The following is a 27,982-nucleotide window of genomic DNA, read 5'->3' as shown; positions in this document are numbered from 1 at the left end:
GCTCTCACCCCCTACAGCGTTGGTATGACACCATTAGACTTAAATCTATTTGTGCTTTATTTTCATATAATTTCACAACATGTCTGAATTGGTCCTAATTTCTGTAATTATGGCTTCAACAAACAATATTTGAAGGTGAAATAAAAGCCATATACAAGTCAAATACTGTACTTCATTTATTTGTTTGGAGAAGAAAAAAAATCCAGTGCTTTCTTAATATAGTAGATTACATTCATGTTTCCCAGCGGGAACTTCAGTTGTGGAATTCGTAACAACGTACATTTTATCCTAGTTTATTTGGCGCTATAAAGTCGGTTTCCATCCAATTTGCGATAGATTTTCATGCTAATATTCTAAAATCTGCTAAAATGATATGTGCATTCCCCCGCCAGGGATGTTTCCATCAAACATACTTTGTATGGGTAAAAGGCTGTGCTTGAGGACGTAGTGCAGATAAAAATAACTTCTGCCGTTAAATTCCCATGTAGCCTACCGAATGAAAAATGGGTTTCCATCGCATTTTCAGCTCTACTGATGGAGTAGGAAGTGTGTACTCTGATCTTGGAACATGCGCTCTAGCCAACAGCTCGCAGATACAGTGCGGTAGGCTACCAACATTATGCGATTATTGGATAAGAGCAATATTATTTGTATTTGTCAAAAGGCAGCCAATAATCGATCATCATCACCAGAAGAAGACCCTCGATATGTATTGGAAAGGAGCATCACCTTGCACATTCACCCCTCTGTGAAGTTCATCATAATGTATTTAATCTGTAGCCTGTCGTAGTGGGAGAACCACACAATTTATCATGGCGTGACTCCAAGTTTACTTCGATATGATGGTTATTACATCAATATTTGCGCATAAAGGTATTTCCACTGCCATTTCTCGCATAACTAATTTTACCGACACAAAAAGATCCCACCTTATATAGCGTATTTTACTTTGTCTACATTTGGAAGGTTTACCGAAACATAAAACGATTGAATGGAAACCTGGTTAGTGACATACATTCATTGATTATCTCTACATCTCATCCTACAACATACTCAACATGTCCTTCAAAATAGATATAGAAAATAAATAAGAAGAAAATAATAATAAGATAATATTGTAATAAGACATAAATAGGTTAAAAAACGAAAATTTTAAATACAAAGCAATATGCAAATATTAAAGTAAACATTAAAGATAAGTTGATACTGTGCATTCTCTCAACAACCCTGTGCACATGACTTGATAAGACAATCCCCTCATTTATAGCTTAAAAAACAATATCTACTGGAAAAACATACTAACTATAATCCTGAGCGATAAAAACAGTGCTATTTCATCCAAGAGAGAAAAATGCTAAAGTAACAGTACAACCCATAACCCATGATGACCAATACTTTTAAACATATTTTTCCAACATTACAAGACACATTATTATTTTACATTTTTAATCCCCCTTCCCTGCAGGAGGCCTTTTGCATTTTGGTAGGCCCTCATTGTATATAAGAATTTGTTCTTAACTGAGTATAAAGGAGTGGAATAATCTTCTGTGATGAGCAGGGAGTCGGACTGAATCAGTTTCAGTCAAATATACGGTGTCTCCCACATGGTCTTCCCCACTACTCCATCTCTCTGACACGTGGTGGGATGATGGGTTGGTCCCAGTTAACTCCAGATCCCCAGGATCTATTCAATCAACCCCTAGCAAATGACTCCCAGATCTAGCCCCCAGCATGTGTCTATGAAGACAGGAGTGTCTATATCCAATAGAATCTACAGGTATAATTTTGGACCTATGATGCCCAGGTATGTGGCAGTGTAGGTGGTGTTGATCCTGGCAATAGGGGAGACAGTGACTGTGAGGTTGTCAGAGGCTGCTAGATCCACAGCCCTGCCAAGGAACCCTGTGCTGAGGGAGGTGTTGGTCATCCTTACTTCCAGCAGGACTCTGTTGGTCTTGTTCACTCTCACTATATGCTGTCCAGACACCTCTGGTGTCTCCAGAGTCACCTGAAGATACAGGAAGTAACAACCATCCTGGTTGATGGTCAGGGATCCGTCCTTTAGGGAGACAAAATGATTCGCCTTGGACTGCGTCTTCCACTTGATCACACTTCTCACCACCGAGACATCATTATCTGTGGATGATAAATTGAAAACTGGCATCAGTAATGTGGCTAGAATTGGAATATTAATTAATTGTGACTATATCTAAAAATTCAAAGAGACTGAACTTTCTAAGAACTCTCACCGCCTATACTTGTGGGTTCAAAGGTGAGCATTTGCCATGGCACTCTTTGTGGCTCCAGGGGTATGCTCTGCGGAGACAGAGATAACTCATCATTAGTCACTGATCTCTCTACTCATTGAAGTAATGGTGGGCATCCAAGCAACACAACTCAAATCCTAACAGTAAAACAAAGAAGGGTTGTGGTCAATTCCATTTCAATTCCAGTCAATTCAAAAAGTAATTTTCCTCATTGAAAAGCACTGAACATAATTGGAACTGGAATTTGAATTTCAGTGTACTTCCTGAATTGACTGGAATTGAAATATAATGATCCCCAACCCTGGAACAAAGTATGATCTTCAAACTATCCTTTTTATCTGTGACAGGGTACAAACTACAGCTGTTGTCTGTTTCCTTGGGGACCCTATTTAGGGAAGCACAGGCAGGAAGGTATAAAAGCACCCCTCAGTATCTGCAGAGACGGAAGAGGAAGTGAAACACCCAACTTGTTAGGGGAGGGGGGGTCAATAGTAAATGGCTTGAGTGGAGGGCATGGCGACTGTGCTTGAATCTGTAAATATGGCAAGTGAAGTGCGTGACAATGAATGGTGGGGATCATTCTCCGGACTTCCTTGAGTGCCCTGTTAGGGTGAAAGAGGTCGAGGTGTCAAGAATCAGGGCTGGCAGCAGATCTCTTATGTGGAGGCGGTGAAGAGAGTTGAAGGAGCAAGAGGCAACTGTGTTGAAGATATGGCGGTGGATGCATTCCAACCAGTTGCTAGTGTTTTAAGTCAATTGAGTGATCTGGATACACTCATTGTGTAGAAAGTTGATTTTGTGGCATTTATAGCCACAGTGACTAAGTGTCTAAGAAGTCCAAGAAGCTGGACATCATTATATCTGCAGCCGAGAAGTTTTTGCGGCTCCAAGACATCATGGCAGAAGCACTGCAAGGACTATGGTCGCTAGTAAATGTCCCGCCCTCACAGGACTCTTTATAGCCTGTGTAGGGACCTGATTAGAATTGAGTTTTTTACAAAAAAGCAGGTTGATTTTGTTTAGTTAATTTCTTTTTTGATAGACTGTAAGATATTTGATTTATTTTTACCCACATTATTTCCTTTTTGGGGATCCTTATTATTCACCTGCACAGTAGCTGGCGGAATGCACATCACATCAAATTGTTGCGATCGCCATTATACCATAGAAGAAGAAGAAGAAGAAGGAAGAATGGCCTGAGTGAACAATCTTAATTTATCCACCATTTTTGGTATTTGTTCAAGAGAGCTTTTTGTCCCTGAAGAGAATTTGGAGATGTTGTACTGTATTGGTTCTGAGCAAGATTAAGGTTTGAGGGCAACCATTTTGAGAACCATGCTGACTTTTTGAAGAAGAGTTTGGGGTGAGGTCAAATGTGCTCTGAAGGTATGTTTGTTACATTATCTGTATCAATGCTGATATACAGTACCAGTCAAAAGTTTGGACACACCTACTCATTCAAGGGTTGACTATTTTCTACATAGTAGAATAATTGTGAAGACATCAACACTATAATATATGGAATATGTGGAATCATGTAGTAATCAAAAAAGTGTTAAACATATCAACATATATTTTAGATTTGAGATTCTTCAAAGTAGCCACCCTTTGCCTTGATGACAGCTTTGCACACTCTTGGCATTCTCTCAACCAGCTTCACCTGGAATGCTTTTCCAAGGAGTTCCCACATATGCTGAGCACTGCTTTTCCTTCACTCTGTGGTCCAACTCATCCCAAACCATCTCAATTGGGTTGAGGTCGGGTGATTGTGGAGGCCAGGTCATCTGATGCAGCACTCCATCACTCTCCTTCTTGGTCAAATGGTTCTTACACAGCCTGGAGGTGTGCTGGGTCATTGTCCTGTTGAAAAACAAATGATAGTCCCACTAAGCGCAAACCAGATGCGATGGCGTATTGCTGCAGAATGATGTGGTAGCCATGCAGGTTAAGTGTGCCTTGAATTCAAAATAAATCACTGACAGTGTCACCAGCAAAGCACCCCAACACCATCACATGCTGAGATCATCCTTTCACCTTCTCTGCATCTCACAAATACACGGCAGTTGGAACCAAAAATCTAAAATTTGGAGTCATCAGACCGAAGGGCAGATTTCCACCGGTCTAATGTCCATTGCTCGTGTTTCTTGGCCCAAGCAAGTCTCTTCTTATTATTGGTGTCTTTTAGTAGTGGTTTCTTTGCAGCAATTAGAAAAATGAAGGCATGATTCACACAATCTCCTCTGAAGAGTTGATTTGTCTGTTATTTGTACTCTGTGAAGCATTTATTTGGGCTGCAATTTCTGAGGCCGGTAACTCTAATGAACTTATCCTCTGCAGCAGAGGTAACTCTGGGTGTTCCTTTCCTATGGCGGTCCTCATGAGAGCCAGTTTCATCATAGCGCTTGATGGTTTTTGCAACTGCACTTTAAGAAACGCTTAAAGTTCTTGAAATGTTCCACATTGACTGACCTTTATGTCCTAAAGTAATGATGGACTGTCATTTCTCTTTGCTTATTTGAAATGTTCTTGCCATAATATGGACTTGGTCTTTTACCAAATAGCACTATCTTCTGTATATCTTCTATACCTTGTCACAACACAACTGATTGGCTCAAATGCATCAAGAAGGAAAGAAATTCCACAAATTCACATTTAACAAGGCACACCTGTTAATTGAATTGCATTCCAGGTGACTACCTTATGAAGCTGGTTGAGAGAATGCCAAGAGTGTGCAAAGCTGTCGACAAGGCAAAGGGTGGCTACTTTGAAGAATCTAAAATCTTTGTTTAACACTTTTCTGGTTACTACATGATTCCATATGTGTTATTTCATAGTTTTGATGTCTTCACTATTATTCTACAATGTAGAAAATAGGCAAAATAAACAAAAACCCTGGAATGAGTAGATGTGTCCAAACCTTTGACTGGTACTGTATGTGTGACAATATAAAACATGTTCTATTGTTCTGTGCTGCCACTGCAATAGTGGATTTATTTTTTAGTTGGCTGCAGACTATTTTGTGTTTGGAGAGGCATTGGTAGTGGAACCAGTAGTGACTCAGACCTCCATTAAGGTGATTGTTTATTATGTTGTGCGTTTTATATTTCAGTGAAATATTTACTCTTTATTTATAGTGTCCAACAAGCAAACCTAAACCTCTAAGCTTAATAACTTAAAAAAAAAAATGATATCTGCCTTTCTACTGTTTCCCTTCAATGGGCATAGTAGAACCTGTCATTATTATATTACTTATGTCTAGATGTTACATATCCCTACAAAGTTTGCTGTCACTTATACAGATATAACAGTAGGTACAGTTATTCTAACAGTAATGTTCCATATAGGGCAGGGATGTGCAACTTTGATGGGGAAGGGGGCCACACACTTTCTGAACTCATCATGAGGGGCTACAATCACTTGCAGGTCTGCATACCCACATCCATATCCACACATGCAGTCAGAGCTGGCCCTACCCCTTTGGGGGCCTTAAGTTAAATTTTATTGTCTGATTGCTGACATTCTGTTTACCTGTCTAGAAGCGAGAGTGTGCCATGTGAGTGCTCAGTTGGGGAATCCATCTTTTAATTAAATTGGAGGGGATGGGGTTAGCATCAAACGATTGGATTTAATACTTTCTTGTGCACTGCTCAGCGACGCAAACAATAACGTTTCCATCAGAAACGATTACGGATACCATCCAACACGGGACACATGCTGCTAAAACATGTACAACAACGGGTAGGGCATTTCTCGCAAGCTCTATGGAATGCCCTTAGATCCGGCTTATTGATAAATTAAATCATAATAAAGGTGTCTAGATATGGGCTAGATGTTGCATGCCTATCACATTTAGGAATGAATTTGAACTAGTTGCCTCATTTAACACTTACTGATGGAGTATGCCACACTTTCATGATCGTAAAACAGAGATTGAAATCTGATTTCAGAGAAGGAGAATCTGCACAGTGGCATTTCCCTGCATGTGGATATGATGTTATGACATATCACCTTTCCCAGCAGTGCGGTGAGGCTGGTGGTTGAGCCCTCTACTGTCTGAGAGCCTGGAGGATGATACGTCAGACAGAGAAAGCGGGACTGGCGAGGTATGGCCTAGCCTAGGCTCAGGTCCCTTCCAAGATACATTCAAGTGTTTGGATTCTATTCAAAATGATCTATTGCCGGGTTTCCCAAAACTCAGTCCTGGGGTCTCCCTGGGGTACACGTTTTGGTTTTTGCCCTATCACCACAGCGTATCAAAATAATCAAGCCTTGATTATTTGAATCAGCTGTGTAGTACTAGGGCAAAAACCAAAACGTGTACCCCAGGGAGACCCCAGGACTGAGTTTTGGAAAACCCTGGTCTATTGTATATCCTATTGGCAGGCCATGTATATCATGATGATGATGATGTTATGACTACTCTCTGTCTTGGAGGGGGCAAAAATGAACAAAACGTTTGCATGGGACATGTTAAAACATGTTTTGAGGTTGGAAACATGTTTAAACCCGTCTTGTGGTTAGCTTACCGGAGATGTGTCTGCTGTGGGTTTTGGAGCTGAAACTATTTCTGGCAGAGGCTGGGGGAGGGAGATAGGACAATCGTCATGATATTTCCGCTCAGTAACTATGTTGTAAGTAACAACATTTGCCTGAGAAAAACATTTGTATTCTACTCTTGGCTATATGAAACAGTATTAATATGATACACACAGTGATCATTCAGTAGCACACACCCAGCCCTTTCATATTGGAGAACAGGGTTCTGCTGTCACCAGTACTAAACCACACATAGTGATGCGTTTCCCCCACCAGCTGTGATGCTACTGAAACCACTTCAGAGGCTTGTACTCAACAGGTGCAACAGGCAGGTGTTACCACAGCTACAATACACCGCTCTATTGACACACATTGATCCAACTTCAAGATCTCATCTTATTTTTACACAAAGTGAGCTACAATACATATGTCAGATTTAATTCAACTTGATTTCACTAACTATGTCCCTCCCTAAGTCGTGATGGTCAGGGGCTCTTTTTCAATAAAAAACTAGCAACAGCATTGCATAGTTAACACACCAGAGAGTGTGTAAGTGTGTGTCTATGCAGGTTAGCAGTCTTACCAGTGCGTGTGGCCTGGTGATGACGAGGAGGGTGATGGAGACCACGTGGCTGACGGTGAGGAGACCGACCCAGAGAAGGAGTCCACTGACCAGGCGCCGCTGGCTCCCCTGGGCCCCCGGGCTAAGATGGTGGCAGTTCTCTGAAACCTCACAGCGATCCATCGACTGCTGCGGCATCATCAATCTGCAGCGTCCGGCCGTGGGGGGGAGAGAGGCTCGGGTAGAGCAACCTCAGTCCCCTGAGATGCAGCAGAGGGAGTGCAGGAAGAGAGAGAGATGGAGCCGCTGTGTGTGTTTGTCCTCTTGGCTTCCTCTGCCGTGAAACCTCAGAACACTGCTGTGTGTGTTGCGTTTGTATCCGACGAGGACGTCTTTATGTCTGTGTTCTGCTCTGTGTTCCTCTGTAGCTGTCCAGGACAGGAGGCGGGTCGGGCTGGTACTTTCCTGAGTGACTGAAGGAAAACAAAGAGACTAGATAACTCTTCACGTACGGGACTGGCCCTCCTACTATTCACACTACTCTCATAGAGAAAGAGGAACACCACTCACAACCAATGAGAAAACGAGGGCGTGATAAACATTGACCTTTAAGTGAGAATGAGTCATTCACATCCTTCCCCTAAATAGATTTTACAATGTGATTTGTCAGCTACTACTATAAATCGAACCAATAGATTTTGATAGTGTTTTGGCACTGTTCAATGTGAGTCCATTCACTTTTCTGATGTGTCAGTACGTAATTTGTTTTCTTTTTCTATTCTCTTCCTCTTTCTCTTTCTATGCAAAAGTACTGTAGTAAAATACAGGTCAAGTCAACATATTCAAACCCCACTCTACAGCACATTAATATGATAACATGTCACAAGGTTGTGTTTCAAATGTTTGCATCTCTAAAATCTCCCAGTCTCAGCTGCATGCCAGGCTGTGCTGTGCACCTCTTATGGTTTCACTTTGGTTACTTGTGGCTGACCTGGGGAAAGTCTCCGGACCGCACAACAGGGTTAAGGTGTCAATCTTGGTATTTGAGTATACTGACCTGGTTAGTGATGACAAAGGCCAAAACAACACCTACACATATGATGATTAGATGGACATTATGGAACAAAACACTTCCCTAAGTGAAAGTTGGATACTACTATCAGTTTCTAATGTTGTTTAGGTTGTAATGGAAATAACTGACCTTTCCTTTCTTATGGCATTTGAGCAATAGGCTTTGTAATATACTAGTACACAGGAATGCGGGTAAAATAACCATGTTCATCTGATGTAATGGGTCAAGTGTAAAGTACAGATGACGACATGTAGTAATTAGTAATTAGATGCGCCCTCAGGCACTACAGGTAAGTATGTGCATGTCATCTCCCTTTCTTTGGATCATTTGTTTCTCAAAACAATGTTCTTTCAACTCAGTGTTTCACATTGCAAACAATATGCAAACAAACGTTGCTTTTTTTTCTTGGTAATATAGACATCACAATAGTGATTGTCACATTGTTATTATTAATGTCTTGTCAATGTCTTTATTTTTTCTTCTATTTTTCGTTTTTGTTTGTTTTTCAACAGTCTCTGTTTGAACTATAAACACTGACAGAATTGGCATTCTGATAGGTCTTCCATAACGAGTTGAATTCACTGGTGTGTCAGTGTTTACATTGTTGCTTTACATTGTTTGCTTTGGTGTTGTTGGTGCTGGAGAACACACAGGTGAGTCATTTTCTTCCAGGCTGACACTTGTTTCAGGTTCTCTTTCTACTGGATAAGGTAAGTCCATTATGGTTTCTGAGTGTTTCTCTGGGTGTGTTGTTTCATGTGTTTTTTAACAGGTGTCTCCGGTTCCTTCAGTTGATTCTCTCATTTTGTGTTTGTACTATGTATGACCTTGGCTGGTCATGTTTTCCAATTAAAATTGCTGGTTGCCATTTGTTGTCTTGTCTGTTCCTGACTCGTTCTCCTTCCTTCATGACCAAAAGCTTACCTGTGCTTTGGTCAATGTAGTGTTTTGTCTCTGTTGTCTGCTTGTGAGCCTGCTCCTGATATGCTGATAGAGTCCTGGATTGAACAATCTCTCTGACTTCAAAATCTTTGTCTGCAGCCTCCTTCCCATCAGTAGGTGTGCAGGTGAGAGACATACTCCATCCAGGGGTGTTTCTTTACTCAATGAGAGCTAAGTATTCACTATGTAACAGCCTTATTCTAAAATTGATTAAATAGTTTTTCCTCATCAATCTACACACAATACCCCATAATGACAAAGAAAATCAAATCAAATCTTTTTGGAAATCAAATGAAAAACTGAAATCACATTTACTTAAGTATTCAGACCATTTACTCAGTACTTTGTTGAAGCACCTTTGGCAGCGATTACAGCCTTGAGTCTTCTTGGGTATGATGCTACAAGCTTGGCACACCTGTATTTTGGGAGTTTCACCCATTCTTCTCTGCAGAACATCTCAAGCTCTGTCAGGTTGGATCGGGAGCGTCGCTGCACAGCTATTTTCAGGTCTCTGCAGAGACGTTCAATCGGATTCAAGTACAGGCTCTGGCTGGGCCACTCAAGGACATTCCGAGACTTTTCCCGAAGCCACTCCTGCGTTGTCTTGGCTGTGTGCTTAGTGTATTTGTCCTTTTGGAAGGTGAACCTTCGCCCCAGTCTGAGGTCCTGAGCGCTCCGGAGCAGGTTTTCATCAAGGATCTCTCTCTACTTTGCTCCGTTCATCTTTTCCTCAACCTTGACTAGTCTCCCAGTCCCTGCTGCTGAAAATCATCCCCACAGCATGATGCTGCCACCACCATGCTTCACCGTAGAGATGGTGGCAGGTTTCCTCCAGTGAGGAGGATACCTTCGCTCCGTGACACTTGGCATTCAGGCCAAAGAGTTCCATCTTGGTTTCATCAGACCAGAGAATCTTGTTTCTCATGGTCTGAGTCATTTAGTTGCCTTTTGGCAAACACCAAGTGGGCTGTCGTGTGCCTTTTACTGAGGAGTGGCTTCCGTCTGGCCACTCTACCATAAATGCCTGATTAGTGGAGTGCTGAAGAGATGGTTGTCCTTCTGGAAGGTTCTCCCATCTCCAGAGAGGAACTCTGGAGCTCATTCAGAGTGACCATCAGGTTCTTTGTCACCTCCCTGACCAAGGCCCTCCTCCCCCGATTGCTCAGTCTGGCCAGGCGGCCAGGTCTAGGAAGAGTCTTGGTGGTTCCAAACTTCTTCCATTTAAGAATGGAGGCTACTGTGTTCTTGAGGACCTTCGATGCTGCAGAATTGTTTTGGTACCCTTCCCCAGACCTGTGCCTCGACACAATCCTGTCTCTGAGTTCTACAGAAAATTCCTTCGACCTCATTGCTTGGTTTTTGCTTTGACATGCACTGTCAACCTTGAGACCATATATAGGCAGGTGTGCCATTTCCAAATCATGTCCAATCAATTGAATTTACCACAGGTGGACTTGAATCCAGTTGTAGAAACATCTCAAGGATGATCAATGGAAACAGGATGCACCTGAGATCAATTTCGTTTGTTATGTAAATAAGGTATTTCTGTTTTAGTTTTTTTATACATTTGCAAGAATTTCTAAAAACATGTTTTCGATTTGTCATTATGGGGTATTGTGTCTAGATAAAACTAATACAATTTAGAATAAGGCTGTAACGTAACAAAATGTGGAAAATGTCAAGGGATCTGAATATTTTCCAAATGCACTGTATGTGGGGCGGCAGGTAGCCTAGTGGTTAGAGCGTTGGGCCAGTAACGAAAGGTTGCTAGATCGAATCCCCGAGCTGACAAGGTAAAAATGTGTTGTTCTGCCCCTGAACAAGGCAGTTAACCCACTGTTCCTAGGCTGTCATTGTAAATAAGAATTTGTTCTTAACTGACTTGCCTAGTTAAAGGTTGTTTTTTTTTGTTGCTTTTTATAACAGGTTCTTCAGTCTGAACTACTCTCTCAGCTTGGCCGTTTGACTGTGGAAATCTAGGGCTCGACATGACATGTCTGAACTCTCAGCTGGTAGAAAACTCTTGACTCACAAGACATTTCTTGACTCGCAAGCTGTCTTCCATTGTTGGGGCACAAAATGTTGAGCACCCCATGCCTTGCAAAGATCGACTGTAGTGCTGTAATTGTGTGTTTACTTGCTGTGCCCCTAAACTTGGAGATTTCTGGGTATTTTGTAGTAATTCACACATAGTAGAAATTCTGTGTCATTGTAATGGAAGAGGTCCACTCTAACTTTGGCCCAAGCTCTCTCTTATATTGGATGGGACATGAGCGGCTGTTTGGTTGTTGTTTTTGTGTTTGTTGCAGACTGCACATTTTGTTACATCTTCAATCTGTTTTGCCATGCCTGGCCAGAACAGAACTTCCCTTCCTCTTTCCTTACATTTTACAATTGCCATGTGTGCTTCATGGATTTTTCAGATTTCTTCTCATTTTCTGTGGGACAACACATTTTAACTTTTGAACAGCAGTCCATCTGAGTATTTCAAGTCCTCTCTGAAAGTGCAGTGGTGCTGTATTTTCTTTGCAACTTTCCCTCTTGTGTCTGGCCATCATTTTTTAACTGTTTCTGTGACCAGTTTTTACTCTCCATCTTCTGCTGTTGCTGTTTTGAATTGCTGCAGTTTCTCCTCTGAAACAGGAGGTTTTTGATCGATGTAGTTTACATCCAGCTCACCATCGAGCAATTTCTCTCTCTAATCCTTCAGGTATGCTCGGCTCAGTGCATCAGCGACGTGTATCTCCTTTCCTGGTTTGTCTGTCACATGTAGACTGTATCTCTGTAGTCTCATCAGCATTCTCTGCAGTCTGGCTGGTACTTTCTGGAGCGACTTCTTTGAAGATTGTTTCCAAGGGTTTGTGGTCTGACTCCACCTGGATCTGATTTTCATACAGGTGTCATGACGTTGCCCTCTTTGGACACTGCGAGCACCATCCCCCGACCTCTATACTTCTGACACCAGGCTCTGTAAGAGCGGTCGTAAATTCCTACGAGGAGACCCTCTCCTCATGGCCCCAGTATAGAGAGAACAAAGGAGTTCTTCCACCTCACAGAACTGGAGAACCGAACGACATTTATGTTCTGGAGAAGGTATAAAAGATCGGCAAAGAATCCAGCAACGAACTGGTCCGTTTGGTACAATTTTGTGAAACTCATGAGAGCCAATACGGCCACATTACCATAATCATGTTTATAGAAGAGTCTCAGGTATGAGACTTACATCTAAATGGTTGTATAAAATGAATGAATAAGGATGGAACTGTTTGTGAAATTGTGAAATGTGATTTTGGACTGTTTAATGAAGGAAACTCCAATTCCCTTTGGAGTCTTAACTAAATCAGAGGACTGCCCATGAGCACAGTTATGGTCTGGCGTCATGGGACAGGCCCTTTTCTGCTCTTCTGAATAAAACCCCCACCGAGGTTTTCTATCACCAGACCGAGCTTACCTCAATTACGAGGTGGCTAAAGGTTGGAGACCATGCATTTCTCTTGATGAACTTTTAACCATACCACGTGGTTAAACTCTTAGACTATCGATACCGACAGAATAAGAACAAGTCTTTGATATTAATTACTAGTCTGCAGCTAGGAATTCGGTATCATTGAACGCGAAGACCGACAACCGCCGAAACATCTCTCCTATAATGACATTAATGAATGTCACTCTGAACTACCCATTCTAACCACGACAGAGAGCGAGAGAGGGCGGACAAACTCCAACAGAAACAAACTTTTCAACAGAGATCCCGACGACACACTGAGCGTAAATATGTATATATTTTGATTGCAATTGTTCCCGAATGAGCGAGCGTTCATGTGCAAAGGATTAGTATTTCAATTGTTATAATTATCAACTCTGTAGTGCCTTCTCAGCTGACCCCACTCCCCTTTTGTCTAACAAGCCGTCATGTCGGTTTAGCCCACTAGGGCACATTCTCCTATCATTTCCTTATAAACATATCTACTGTTTGTTATGCATTTCTGTGAATGACTTAGTTAGTAAATAAATTATTTTAAGACAATTGATGTATGGATGACTCATAGTGAAGACTGGGTTCGTGCAGATAACCAACAATTTATGACATTTGGAATGAGACTGGCGTGAGGTAAATAATAATTCATTAATTCGAAGACTAATAGATGAGATATTAAAATATCTGAAAGTTATATTAGGAAAATTATAACTTTGTAATCTGAATATTTTCCTTGGTGCCTCGACTTCGTAGTTAATTACAGTTACATGATTAATCAGGTTAATCGCGTAATAATAATAACAGAGTTATTTGATAAATATGTCTTCAGTTTTAATGATGCCAACGACACGACACAGGTTTTGTTGAAATTTCTTGCAGCCATACACTATCGCCGTTAGCTCTTTTTCAATTTGAGTGTATCTCTTTTGACAGTCTGTGAGTGATCTTGACCTGTATGCGATTGGCTGACCATCTTGCAGGATCACAGCTCCCAAGCCTTCTGAGCTTGCATCCACAGATAGTCCGTTTTTTTTACATCATAGTACTTTAACACTGGCGCATTGCTGACAAGCTAATCAAATGGCTATTTGCATTGGCCCCCCCCCCCCCCCCCATTTACGCTGCTGCTACTCTGTTTATTATATATGCATAGTCACTTTAACTCTACCTACATGTACATATTACCTCGACTAACTGGTGCCCCCGCACAGTGACTCTGTACCGGTACCCTCTGAATATAGCCTCGCTACTGGTGCATCTTGTTCTATCACTTGAAATTCCAGTTCAAACACTTTCTCTTTGTACTTGAATTTATTAGGGATCCCCATAAGCTGCTGTCAAGGGAGCAGCTACTCTTCCTGGGGTCCAAACACATTAAGGTACTTAAATCACACATAAAACAAAAGATAAAACAGTACATCATATAACATTATTACACCACTACATATCTACAATACAAAATGTATAAAACCACCGTACAACAACATTACAATGTACGTGTGTGTATTGTGCATGCGTCTTCACAGTCCCCGCTGTTCCATAAGATGATTTTTATCTTTTTTTGTTATCTTATTCTACTGCTTGCATCAGTTACCTGACGTGGAATAGAGTTCCATGTACTTTAGTCATGGCTCTATGTAGTACTATGCGCCTCCCATAGTTTGGGCTTGACTAGGGGATTGGGAAGAAACTTGTGGGGTATGCATGGATGTCCGAGCTGTGTGTAAGTAATTTAAACAGACACCTCGGTGCATTCAGCATGTCAACACTTCCAAAAACAAGTAGTGATAAAAAATCTGTTCTCCACTTTTGAGCCATGGGAGATTTACATGCACATTATTAATGTTAGCGCTCCGCGTACATGTAATGGCCACCCATGCTGCCCTGTTCTGAGCCATTTGTAATTTTCCAAGGTCCCTCTTTGTGGCACCTGACTACATGACTGAACTGTAGTCCAGGTGTAACAAAACTAGAACCTTCCTTGTTGATAGTGAATGCAGAGTAGCGCTCTATTATTGACAGACGTCTCCCCATCTTAGCTACTGTTGTTTTGACCATGACCGTTTACAATCCAGGGTTACTCCAAGAAGTTTAGTCACCAACTTTGTTCAATTTCCACATTATTTATTACGAGATTTTGTGAATTATTTGTCCCAAATATAATGCTTTTAGTTTTTGAAATATGAGTAAGAGTAAGAAGGGTAAGGGGCCTAGACAGCTGCCCAGGGGAATTCCTGATTTTACCTGGATTATGTTGGAGAGGCTTCCATTAAAGAACACCCTCTGTGTTCTGTTAGACAGGTAACTCTTTATCCACAATATAGCAGGGGGAGTAAAGCCATAATACAAGTTTTTCCAGCAGCAGACTGTCAACAGCCGCAGTGAAATCTAACAAAATAGCTCCTACAATCTTTTTATTATCAATTTCTCTGAGCCAATCATCAGTCATCTGTGTAAGTGCTGTGCTTGTTGAATGCCTTCCTTATAGGCATGTTGAAAGTCTGTTAGTTTGTTTACAGTAAAAAAGCATCGTATCTGGTCAAACAGGCTGATTGGTCGGCTATTTGAGCCATTAAAGGGGGCTTTACTATTCTTGGGTAGACCACAATTTCTTCACCTCTTCCACACTAACTTTATGGATTTCAAAATTACAATGCTTGTCTTTCATAATTTGATCAGTTATACTTGGATGTATAGTATCAGTGTTTGTTTCTGGCATGTCATGCCTAAATTTGCTAATCTTGCCAATGAAAAAGATCATTAAAGTAATTGGCAATATCACTGGGTTTTGTGATGAATGAGCCATCTGATTCAATGAATGATGGAGCTGAGTTTGCCTTTTTCACCAAAATGTAATTTAAGATGCTCCAAAGTGTTTTGTCATTGTTTATATAATTAATCTTTGTTTAATAGTATAGTTTCTTCAATCCAAGCGCGGCCCACGCTTGGATTGCGTCCTACCTGACAGGTCGCTCCTACCAGGTGGCGTGGCGAGAATCTGTCTCCGCACCACGTGCTCTCACCACTGGTGTCCCCCAGGGCTCTGTTCTAGGCCCTCTCCTCTTCTCGCTATACACCAAGTCACTTGGCTCTGTCATATCCTCACATGGCCTCTCCTATCATTGCTATGCAGACGAGACACAATTAATCTTCTCCTTTCCCCCTTCTGATAACCAGGTGGCGAATCGCATCTCTGCATGTCTGGCAGACATATCAGTGTGGATGACGGATCACCACCTCAAGCTGAACCTCGGCAAGACGGAGCTGCTCTTCCTCCCGGGGAAGGACTGCCCTTTCCATGATCTCGCCATCACGGTTGACAACTCCATTGTGTCCTCCTCCCAGAGTGCTAAGAACCTTGGCGTGACCCTGGACAACACCCTGTCGTTCTCCACTAACATCAAGGCGGTGACCCGATCCTGTAGGTCCATGCTCTACAACATTCGCAGAGTACGACCCTGCCTCACACAGGAAGCGGCACAGGTCCTAATCCAGGCACTTGTCATCTCCCGTCTGGATTACTGCAACTCGCTGTTGGCTGGGCTCCCTGCCTGTGCCATTAAACCCCTACAACTCATCCAGAACGCCGCAGCCCGTCTGGTGTTCAACCTTCCCAAGTTCTCTCACGTCACCCCGCTCCTCCGCTCTCTCCACTGGCTTCCAGTTGAAGCTCGCTTCCGCTACAAGACCATGGTGCTTGCCTACGGAGCTGTGAGGGGAACATTGTAGAATAATAGTGAAGACATCAAAACTATGAAATAACACATATGGAATCATGTAGTAACCAAAAATGTGTTATAAAATACCCTTTGCCTTGATGACAGTTTGCGCGCTGTTGGAATTCTCTCAACCAGCTTCACCTGGAATAGTTTTCCAACAGTCTTGAAGGAGTTCCCACATATGCTGAGCACTTGTTGGCTGCTTTTCCTTCACACTGCGGTCCGACTCATCCCAAACCATCTCAATTGGGTTGAGGTCAGGTGATTATGGAGGCCAGGTCATCTGATGCAGCACTCCATCATCCGTTCACCTACTCTGCATCTCACAAAGACACAGCGGTTGGAACCAAAAATCAAACATTTGAACTCATCAGACCAAAGGGCAGATTTCCACCGGTCTAATGTCCACTGCCAGTGTTTCTTGGCCAAAACAAGTCTCTTCGTCTTATTGGTATCCTTCAGTAGTGGTTTCTTTGCAGCAATTCGACTATGAAGGCCTGATTCACTCAGTCTCCTCTGAACAGTTGATGTTGAAATGTGTCTGTTACTTGAACTCTGTGAAGCATTTATTTGGGCTGCATTTTCTGAGGCTGGTAACTGTAATTAACTTATCCTCTGCAGCAGAGGTAACTAGGTCTTCCTTTCCTGTGGCGGTCCTCAAGAGAGCCAGTTTCATCATAGCGCTTGATGATTTGTGCGACTGCAATTTTCCGTATTGACTGACCTTCATGTCTTAAAGTAATGATGGACTGTCATTACTCTTTGCTTATTTGAGCTGTTCTTGCCATACTATGGACATGGTATTTTTTTACCAAATAGGGCTATCTTCTGTATACCACCCCTACCTTGTCACAACACAACTGATTGGCTCAAACGCATTATGAAGAAAATAAATTCCACAAATTAACTTTTAACAATGAACACCTGTTAATTGAAATGCATTCCAGGTGACTACCTCATGAAGCTGGTTGATTGAATGCCAAGAGTGTGCAAAGCTATCAAGGCAAAGGGTGACTACTTTGAAGAATCTCAAATGTTAAACAAATTCAAATATATTTAACACTTTTTTTGGTTACTACATGATTCCATATGTGTTATTTCATAGTTTTGATGTCTTCATTATTATTCTACAATATAGAAAATAGTAAAAAGTAGTAGGTGTAGATGTATCCAAACTTTTGACTTGTACTGTATGTTTTTGCAAACATCTTTTATGTATTTAAAGGTAATCCAAGTAGCAATCATCTCTAGTTCTTCAAAAGTATCTGTAATCTGATCACAATATTTTTGCTGCTAATGTAACTGATTCAATTTTTTTGTAATCAGATTACATGTAATAAGTTACTCCCTAACTCTGGCTGTACTGAGTAGCCTACAATAGATAGGTGTTAGGTGTGTAGTGGTTATCACTAGGGAGTGTCACTGGATGCAATTACAAAACTTTTCGGGGGGGGGGAAACTAATTTCCCCCGCACATTGTGTAGGCTATATCTTTAGTTTTGTTCTCAAACATGTAAGCCTGGTTAGTGAGCTTAACTTTAATCACTGCTAAAGCAGTGGAGGCTGGTGGGAGGAGCTGTAGGAGGACAGGCTCATTGTAATGTCTGGAATGGAATAAATGGAATGGTATCAAACACATCTAACATATGGAAACCACAAATTTGACTCTGTTCCATGTATTCCATTCCAGCCATTCGAATGAGCCTGTCCTCCTATAGCTCCTCACACCAGCCTCCACTGTGTTGCAGGCTTCTCATCGCTCCTGGCCCACCTATCACACAGTAAATTACTTTCTACAGCCATCTAGTGGCCATCAAAATTACTGCTAACTGCTTTAGGCTCTTCTATTGAAGACAGACCGTGGATTTATAACCTTTCTATCTAGTCCACTTGCTGGGGTCCGGAATCATCCCATGACCTTTGAGTCTGACATTTGAACAGAAAAAGTGAAGTAAAGGTAGACCTGCAGGGGCGGATTAACCATCTGGCATTTTGGGCAAATGCCAGATGAGCTGGTAATCTTTTTTGCCTATTGGTCCTGTCTAACATAACTTTTTTTCTTCACCTCTACAGATCAATGGTTGAGGGTTTGAAGCTCTATTCAATAAGACAAGGAGGTAATGACACAGACCTGTCAGCCTAAATAATTTGCTGTTAGTTCCTTATTTTATTTTCATTTCTTTTCTCACTTTTGTTTGATCATCTTTTCCTCTCTCATAATACATGATTGGTCTACAACTGCTTGCACAGGAAACATCAAACTAGGCAGCTATGTTCATGAATCAAACACATTTACTCACATGTAGGCCAATATGTTTCTCAAGTCCCTCACCAGTTGTGGGAAAGGAGTCTGGCGTGCAAGGTCACTTCTTCTCACGTAACATTCACAGCAATGCTACAGTCAGCCGTGGCTAGGAGCCTGATAGCACGCAAGGGTACTTCCTCTCACATAACAGAGAATGTTACGTGATAGGAAGTACCCTTGCACGCCAGGCTCCTTTCCCACAACTGGTGAGGGACTTGAGAAACATATTGGCCTACATGTGAGTAAATGTGTTTGATTCATGAACATAGCTGCCTAGTTTGATGTTTCCTGTGCAAGCAGTTGTAGACCAATCATGTAAAACTACTGCACGAATTTGCAGTTATTTTAACTTGTGTAGTCTGTCTCTAATAAACCTTAATATACAGTTCTGAAAAGAAAGAGGTGACAATTTCTGTACTTCTCACCAGGTGGTGGCACTCTCCTACCTCTTGTACCTGCAACTCCATACTGTGTAAGTAAAAATCTGAGACTGATCAGAGAGTATACATTTGAAGGAATTCTCATCTACAAGACAGTCATAAGATATATGCTAATAACTGTGTTGGGCCTATACAAACCATTTTAGCAGAGACATTCAGGGTTGGAGATGTCCATTGAATAGACGGGTAGGCATAGGGTCTACTGCATGGTCTCCCATTAGGTCTTCACTGACCAGGAAAGTAACTGATGCTAGAGATAAATCCATTTATTTGATCAAAGGAAGGATTAGATATTGTTGGGCAAACGATGACATTTGAAGTGTAAGGCAAAGGGCAACATTTTCTCTCGTTTTAAATTTTTCTAATTTAAGTAGGCCTGGGAAACATAATGGAATCTCTCATTACACACATCTACTCACACATATTTACACTGACACCACAACACAAACTGCATACATCCACACCCACATAGCATGCACCTGCATACTGACACTATACACACAGACGCGCACACACACACACTGCTGCTACTGTCTAATCTAGCTTGTTGTCCAGTCACTTTACCCCTACCTTTATGTACAGTACATACAGTAGCTACATCAATTACCTCGTACCCCTGCATATATATATATATGTATGTATGTGTGTTCTACTCCCTAAATATAGCCATGCTATTTTTATTTGTTATTCACTGTGTATTTATTCCTCGTGTCACTGTTTCTATTTTCTTTTCTTTAACTCCGCATTGTTGGAAAAGGACCCTTAAGTAAACCCTGGGGCGGCAGGGTAGCCTAGTGGTTAGAGCGTTGGGCTAGTAACCGAAAGGTTGCAAATTCGAATCCCCGAGCTGACAAGGTACAAATCTGTCGTTCTGCCCCTGAACAAGGCAGTTAACCCACTGTTCCTAGGCCGTCATTGAAAATAAGAATTTGTTCTAAACTGAATTGCCTAGTTAAATAAAGTTTTTTAAAAAAAAAAGAAGATAATAATTCACTGTCAGTCTATACCCGTTGTCTAAGAAGCATGTGCCAAATACAATTAATTAATTGTATTGTATTAATTAACTAACCTAATTTAATACACATACCACAGTTCATCAAAGCACACTGAAATAAAAATGTATGCAATTAAATAAACATTTATATATTTCTCTATATTCTTAATTCTCTCTCAATTCTCTCTCAAATATAGTATTGATTCTAGCATAACATAGCTGTTAACAAATAAAACAAACAAACAAAGCTATTAGTGTAAAACAAACAAAAAAGTAAGATAATCAAATCAAATTTTATTCGTCACATGCTTCGTAAACAACAGGTGAGAAGTAACAGTGAAATGCTTATTTACGGACCCTTCCCAACAATGCAGAGAGAAAGAAAATAGTGAAATAATAGAAAAGTAAAACACATAATAACAGATACGCAATGAGTAACGATAATTTGGCAATATACAGTACCGAGTCGATGTGCAGGGTACTCGTGCGAGGTAATTGAGGAAGATATGTACTGTACATACAGTGACAGATAGTAAACAGTAGCAGCAGTGTATGAGTTGAGTCAAAGTTAGTGCAAAAAGGGTCAATACAGATAGTCCGGGTAGCTATTTGGTTAACTACTGTATTTAACTAACAAGTGGGGGTGGGTTGTCAGAACTGGAGCAAAGGAGATATAAACATTTTGCAAAACAAACTCCTGGGGGTCTGCCTAGTTTTGGGGAGGGACAAAATGCGAGGGAACAGGAGGACTGAACAGAAAAGAGTCCAACACATGGAGAGGGCATTTGGAATAGTTGAATGAATGACATATGGGCAAGTTTGAAAGTTGAGAGACGTATTGAGCAATGCGTGTTTTGTAAGTTATTCTTTTAAAATATTGATTTAGTTGGTTTTAGGGTAACGTATCATGATGTAACGTGGCTAGCCAGCTACAGTAGTTGAAGACTTTGAACGGAGAACACGATACAGTGGGACAGTGAGCGCTTTAGCTCGCAACACCTCAGTGAACTGAAGCAAGAACACTTCTCTTTCAGTTTATCTTTACTCTTCTTTACGCTGTCGTCGAACTTGTCTTACATTTCACAGATAAGCTTGTTGCTAACGGTTTGATACCTGTCAAGTTTAACTTTTGTGGTCATTGGACATGGTTTTCAATAACAGTTAGCTAGCTAAAGTTAGTCAGCCATCATTAATTTGTATTTTTCAACGTTGGACGGACTGAATGTTCACCTTTGGGATACTTAACGTTACTGTCAGTAAACAGCAACAAGACAACATCAACGTTGTATTTTAAACAAGAGACAATATGCAAAAGTTCAACTCGACACACACGAGTACTCTTCCTCGGGACGATGAGCTTCAGCAGCGTTTAGCCGACAACGGGGGAGCCGGGGAGGCGATGAAGGAAAACGGCGCTGGGAAGAAACACATCCTTGCAGAACCTGCAGACAGTTCACTCTGTACCAAGAGAAAGATGCTGGTCGGCTTGGATGTTTTCTGTCTGTTTGTAGGTAAGAATTATGGTGAACACCCTTTGCACATTATTTCACCCTTTTACCCTTTTTTATTTGACTGAATCTCAACGTAGCAGCATGACATGATTGTCTGCTTTGCATTAATTTAATTCTTAGCCTGTCTCAGTATTTCCATCTTATTTCCGAGGAAATATGCAGAGGTCAATATTATTAACATGAATATAATTAATAGTATGTATGCCACAGGATGGGCAATTATTGCACATAAATCTAGGACGGCTCTCTCACATGTTGTCCAAGTGATGATAGACGACCATTTAATTAAACCCATTACATTTATTAACACAAGTAGTTAAGGAGAAGAACCAACGGCAAAGTGCAACAGGTCTAGCAGTTCAACAGGTCACAATACAAGAATAAGTCCTTTCAAAAGCCAATTCAGCACTTAACCAAAAGGGCAAAAAGGAGTCTGTCTGTATTCCAAGCTAAGCACTGAAGAAAAGCTGGCAGGAGAGTTGTCCCGGGAATTTTTGAGTTCCCATGACAACCATCCATGAGGTTCTCGAGAAAATAATATTAGAATAAAACATGTTGCTACCCCTTCCCTGCTTGTGTTCTAATGCCAAAATTACATTTGTTCATTGTTTGCCTTGCTTCACTACAGCATTATCCCTTGCCAAGTACTGAGTTGAGCACATTCTAGAGCTTTTGAATTGAACCTCCAACTCCTAGTCGCTATACCTCGATACTTACCTTGTAGGCCTACCTATGTTTGTCCTTTGTTGCGTGCATTTCTTTGCTGAAATCCATACCTTTTTTATAAAACGTTAATCAAATACAACCCCAGATGTTTTCCTTGTTGAGATTCAATTGGCATTCGCGGCTGAGTTGCCATCTTAGAGCACCAGCAATGAGGAAACAGTCAGTGGTTGTATTTGATTAACGTTTAATAAAAAAAAAAAACGGATTTCAGCAAACAAAGAAAGGCACGGAACAACAGAGGACAAACATAGGTACATGATAAGGGTTTAAGAATGTTTTTTTTTTTTTTAAGTATCGACATATCGCGAGTCAGAGGTTCATTTAAGGAACTCTAGTCTGCACTCAGTTGAGGTACTTGGCAACAATATCTGTAATGTGTGCAGCAAAGTTATTCTGCCAAATTAGGAGGCTATTATATAATTCAATAAAGCATTGGATAATGGCCCTACAGTTTGAATGCTGATAGGGTTAGCAGTGTTAAGCCATAATGTGGAACATGAGGCAATCTGACAATCACACACAAACACAGAGGGACTATTGGGTTGCTACTTTGTGGTAGTTATCATTGGTTACTCCTCAACTAACATGAGTGAAACACAATTGTGTGCCTAACTACACCCCTGAACTGAAATGGGGTGTCGATCAGCCTCTCTGGTGCTGGCACTATGTGAAAGCAGGGAAGAGTGGTTTGTTTTGAAGTCGTTAACATGACACAAACAGGACTATAAGGCGGAACCCGTCCAGGCAGACAGACAGGTCTGCCAGCGCACCGTTGGCGGTTACGAGCTGCCTGTTGCTTCCCAGACAAACACTGACAGACAGGTTCACTCTCACCGTACAGCCTGTTATTCCTCCTTGCCTGCAGGTATGCTATTGCCTCCTCCTCTGCTAGGTAGCATGCTTGACACTCACCTAAGTGTTTAGGAAGTGGCTGGAAAGTGCCAGACAGAGACTGACTGGCCCAGAGTCAGAAGATGGGAAGGAAATATACTTCTTCAGTTCTTCTTAGCTCCGCCTAATGAGAACACGTGGGCTGGTGTTGACTTTCCTTATCCCTGACTGCTGGTTGCATTTCAACACTAGGATTGACTCAATCACCGGGTTGCATGCTTGAAAGAACATGAGTGAGAGGAAGTGAGAGATTTAGAAAGTGTCTTTTTAAAGTCTCTCAAGACAAAGGGCAGCATGGCATGCTTGCCATTATCTTCCACAATTCACTACCATCATCTCTGGTATCATCCTCTTCCCCCATTCACCACCATCACCTCTGGTATCATCCTCTTCCCCCATTCACCACCATCACCTCTATCGTCATCTTCCCCCATTCAACACCATCATCTCTGGTATCGTCATCTTCCCCCATTCACCACCATCATCTCTGGTATCGTCATCTTCCCCCATTCACCACCATCATCTCTGGTATCGTCATCTTCCCCCATTCACCACCATCATCTCTGGTATCATCCTCTTCCCCCATTCACCACCATCACCTCTGGTATCATCCTCTTCCCCCATTCACCACCATCACCTCTGGTATCATCCTCTTCCCCCATTCACCACCATCACCTCTGGTATCATCCTCTTCCCCCATTCACCACCATCACCTCTGGTATCATCCCCTTCCCCCATTCACCACCATCACCTCTGGTATCATCATCTTCCCCCATTCACCACCATCACCTCTGGTATCATCATCTTCCCCCATTCACCACCATCACCTCTGGTATCATCATCTTCCCCCATTCACCACCATCACCTCTGGTATCACCCTCTTCTGGCATCAGCCTTGTTAATTTAGTAGGAAGTAGGCAGTAGGAAGTTCTCTCATCCATTTATATGCAGATAATACAGTCTTATACTCAGCTGGCCCCTCCCCGGATTTTGTGTTAAATGCTCTACAACAAAGCTTTCTTAGTGTCCAACAAGCTTTCTCTACCCTTACCTTGTTCTGAACACCTCCAAAACAAAGGTAATGTGGTTGGGGAAGAGGAATGCCCCTCTTCCCACAGGGGTTATGACTACCTCTGAGGGTTTAGAGCTTGAGGTAGTCACCTCATACAAGTACTTGGGAGTATGGCTAGACAGTACACTGTCCTTCTCTCAGCACATATCAAATCTGCAGGTTAAAGTTAAGTCTAGACTTGGTTTCCTCTATCGTAATCGCTCCTCTTTCACCCCAGCTGCCAAACTAACCCTGATTCAAATGACCACTACCCATACTAGATTACGGATACATAGTTTATAGATCAGCAGGTAAGGGTGCTCTCGAGCGGCTAGATGTTCTTTACCATTCGGCTTTGCCACCAATGCTCCTTATAGGACACATCACTGCCACTCTATACTCTAAACTGTTCATCTATGTATACCCGATGCAAGACCCACTGGTTGATGCTTATTTATAAAACCCTCTGAGGCCTCACTCCCCCCTATCTGAGATATCTACAGCAGCCCTCATCCTCCACATACAACACCCGTTCTGCCAGTCACATTCTGTTAAAGGTCCCCAAAGCACACACATCCCTGGGTCGCTCCTCTTTTGAGTTCGCTGCAGCTAGCGGCTGGAACGAGCTGCAACAAACACTCAAACTGGACCGTTTTATCTCAATCTCTTCATTCAAAGACTCAATCATGGACAATCTTACTGACAGTTGTGACTGCTTTGTGTGATGTATTGTTGTTTCTACCTTCTTTCCCTTTGTGCTGTTGTCTGTGCCCAATAATGTTTGTACCATGTTTTGTGCTGCTACCATGTTGTGTTGCTACCATGCTGTGTTGTCATGTGTTGCTGCCTTGCTATGTTGTTGTCTTAGGTCTCTCTTTATGTAGTTTTGTGTTGTCTCTCTTGTCGTAATGTTTGTCTTATATTCATATGTTATTTATTTTTATTTCTTTATTTAAAAAATCCCAGCCCCCGTCCCTGTAGGAGGTGTTTTGCCTTTTCGTAGGCCGTCATTGTAAATAAGAATTTGTTCTTAAATGACTTGCCTAGTTAAATAAAGGTTAAATTAAATAAATGAAAATTATAATGTACTTTTGGTTCTTTCCTGATAGATATGATTGGCATCACTATCATCAGCTATATTGTGAATTAACAGTATGCCTTGTGTCTAGTTGTCTCTGTCTCAACTCCAACAGTATGTCGTGTCTCTAGTTGTCTCTGTCTCAACTCCAACAGTATGTCGTGTCTCTAGTTGTCTCTGTCTCAACTCCAACAGTATGTCGTGTCTCTAGTTGTCTCTGTCTCAACTCCAACAGTATGCCTTGTCTCTAGTTGTCTCTGTCTCAACTCCAACAGTATGCCGTGTCTCTAGTTGTCTCTGTCTCAACTCCAACAGTATGTCGTGTCTCTAGTTGTCTCTGTCTCAACTCCAACAGTATGTCGTGTCTCTAGTTGTCTCTGTCTCAACTCCAACAGTATTCCTTGTCTCTAGTTGTCTCTGTCTCAACTCCAACAGTATGCCTTGTCTCTAGTTGTCTCTGTCTCAACTCCAACAGTATGTCGTGTCTCTAGTTGTCTCCTCTCCAACAGTATGCCTTGTCTCTAGTTGTCTCTGTCTCAACTCCAACAGTATGTCGTGTCTCTAGTTGTCTCCTCTCCAACAGTATGGCTTGTCTCTAGTTGTCTCTGTCTCAACTCCAACAGTATGTCGTGTCTCTAGTTGTCTCCTCTCCAACAGTATGCCTTGTCTCTAGTTGTCTCTGTCTCAACTCCAACAGTATGTCGTGTCTCTAGTTGTCTCCTCTCCAACAGTATGCCTTGTCTCTAGTTGTCTCCTCTCCAACAGTATGCCTTGTCTCTAGTTGTCTCTGTCTCAACTCCAACAGTATGTCGTGTCTCTAGTTGTCTCCTCTCCAACAGTATGCCTTGTCTCTAGTTGTCTCCTCTCCAACAGTATGCCTTGTCTCTAGTTGTCTCCTCTCCAACAGTATGTCGTGTCTCTAGTTGTCTCCTCTCCAACAGTATGTCGTGTCTCTAGTTGTCTCCTCTCCAACAGTATGCCTTGTCTCTAGTTGTCTCAACTCCAACAGTATGCCTTGTCTCTAGTTGTCTCCTCTCCAACAGTATGTCGTGTCTCTAGTTGTCTCCTCTCCAACAGTATGTCGTGTCTCTAGTTGTCTCCTCTCCAACAGTATGCCTTGTCTCTAGTTGTCTCAACTCCAACAGTATGCCTTGTCTCTAGTTGTCTCCTCTCCAACAGTATGTCGTGTCTCTAGTTGTCTCCTCTCCAACAGTATGCCTTGTCTCTAGTTGTCTCCTCTCCAACAGTATGCCTTGTCTCTAGTTGTCTCCTCTCCAACAGTATGTCGTGTCTCTAGTTGTCTCCTCTCCAACAGTATGCCTTGTCTCTAGTTGTCTCCTCTCCAACAGTATGTCGTGTCTCTAGTTGTCTCCTCTCCAACAGTATGCCTTGTCTCTAGTTGTCTCCTCTCCAACAGTATGCCTTGTCTCTAGTTGTCTCCTTTCCAACAGTATGTCGTGTCTCTAGTTGTCTCCTCTCCAACAGTATGCCTTGTCTCTAGTTGTCTCCTCTCCAACAGTATGCCTTGTCTCTAGTTGTCTCCTCTCCAACAGTATGCCTTGTCTCTAGTTGTCTCCTCTCCAACAGTATGCCTTGTCTCTAGTTGTCTCCTCTCCAACAGTATGTCGTGTCTCTAGTTGTCTCCTCTCCAACAGTATGCCTTGTCTCTAGTTGTCTCCTCTCCAACAGTATGCCTTGTCTCTAGTTGTCTCCTCTCCAACAGTATGTCGTATCTCTAGTTGTCTCCTCTCCAACAGTATGCCTTGTCTCAGGGAGTTCCATCCTAATTTTCCCTAAATGTCAGCAGCAGATTCCTCAGGCTGTTGACCCCTCGTTATCTGCCCCGTCAAGGGACTCATTTATTACTGTCACTCTGGAATTCCCCCAAGGCATCGCATTCTAATGGCCTTATAAGTTAGGAGTGAATCCACTTCTTTGCTCAGTGTGGTCCCTTCTGTCTCAGACAGTACTTTCCTTCTAAGTGTTTACTGCAGTGAAGTAAACACGTTAACACTGTGGTATGGCATTATGAATGACTGTTATTAACACAGTGGTATGGCATTATGAATGACTGTTATTAACACGGTGGTATGGCATTATGAATGACTGTTATTAACACGGTGGTATGGCATTATGAATGACTGTTATTAACACGGTGGTATGGCATTATGAATGACTGTTATTAACACGGTGGTATGGCATTATGAATGACTGTTATTAACACGGTGGTATGGCATTATGAATGACTATTATAAACACGGTGGTATGGCATTATGAATGACTGTTATAAACACGGTGGTATGGTGTTATGAATGACTGTTATTAACAGGGTGGTATGGCATTATGAATGACTGTTATTAACACGGTGGTATGGCATTATGAATGACTGTTATTAACACGGTGGTATGAC

The 27,982-nt window shown here is 41.9% G+C and overlaps 2 protein-coding genes across 2 annotated transcripts in view; one reads left to right on the top strand and one right to left on the bottom strand.

The window, feature by feature from the left end:
- Positions 1-163: 163 nt before the first annotated feature.
- Positions 164-26,190, bottom strand: tnfsf18 (TNF superfamily member 18). The gene is made up of 5 exons (XM_014203236.3): positions 22,544-26,190; positions 7,387-7,838; positions 6,794-6,844; positions 2,250-2,316; positions 164-2,136 (listed from the first exon to the last, which is right to left on the bottom strand). The coding sequence occupies exons 2-5, from the start codon at positions 7,564-7,566 to the stop codon at positions 1,772-1,774; spliced, it is 663 nt and encodes a 220-aa protein (XP_014058711.1). The 5' UTR covers positions 7,567-7,838; positions 22,544-26,190; the 3' UTR covers positions 164-1,771.
- Positions 20,936-27,982, top strand: part of LOC106606828 (phospholipid phosphatase 3-like) — a 34,317-nt gene continuing 27,270 nt past the window's right edge. The window contains exon 1 of the mRNA XM_082976449.1: positions 20,936-21,826. Coding sequence (XP_082832575.1) covers positions 21,622-21,826 — 205 coding nt within the window. The 5' untranslated portion in view covers positions 20,936-21,621. The remainder of the gene's footprint in view (positions 21,827-27,982) is intronic.

This window comes from Salmo salar, chromosome 06 (assembly GCF_965601325.2).
Source record: "Salmo salar chromosome 06, fSalSal1, whole genome shotgun sequence".
Classification (NCBI taxonomy): Eukaryota; Metazoa; Chordata; class Actinopteri; order Salmoniformes; family Salmonidae; genus Salmo; species Salmo salar.
This window is presented reverse-complemented; position numbering and strand designations above follow the sequence as displayed.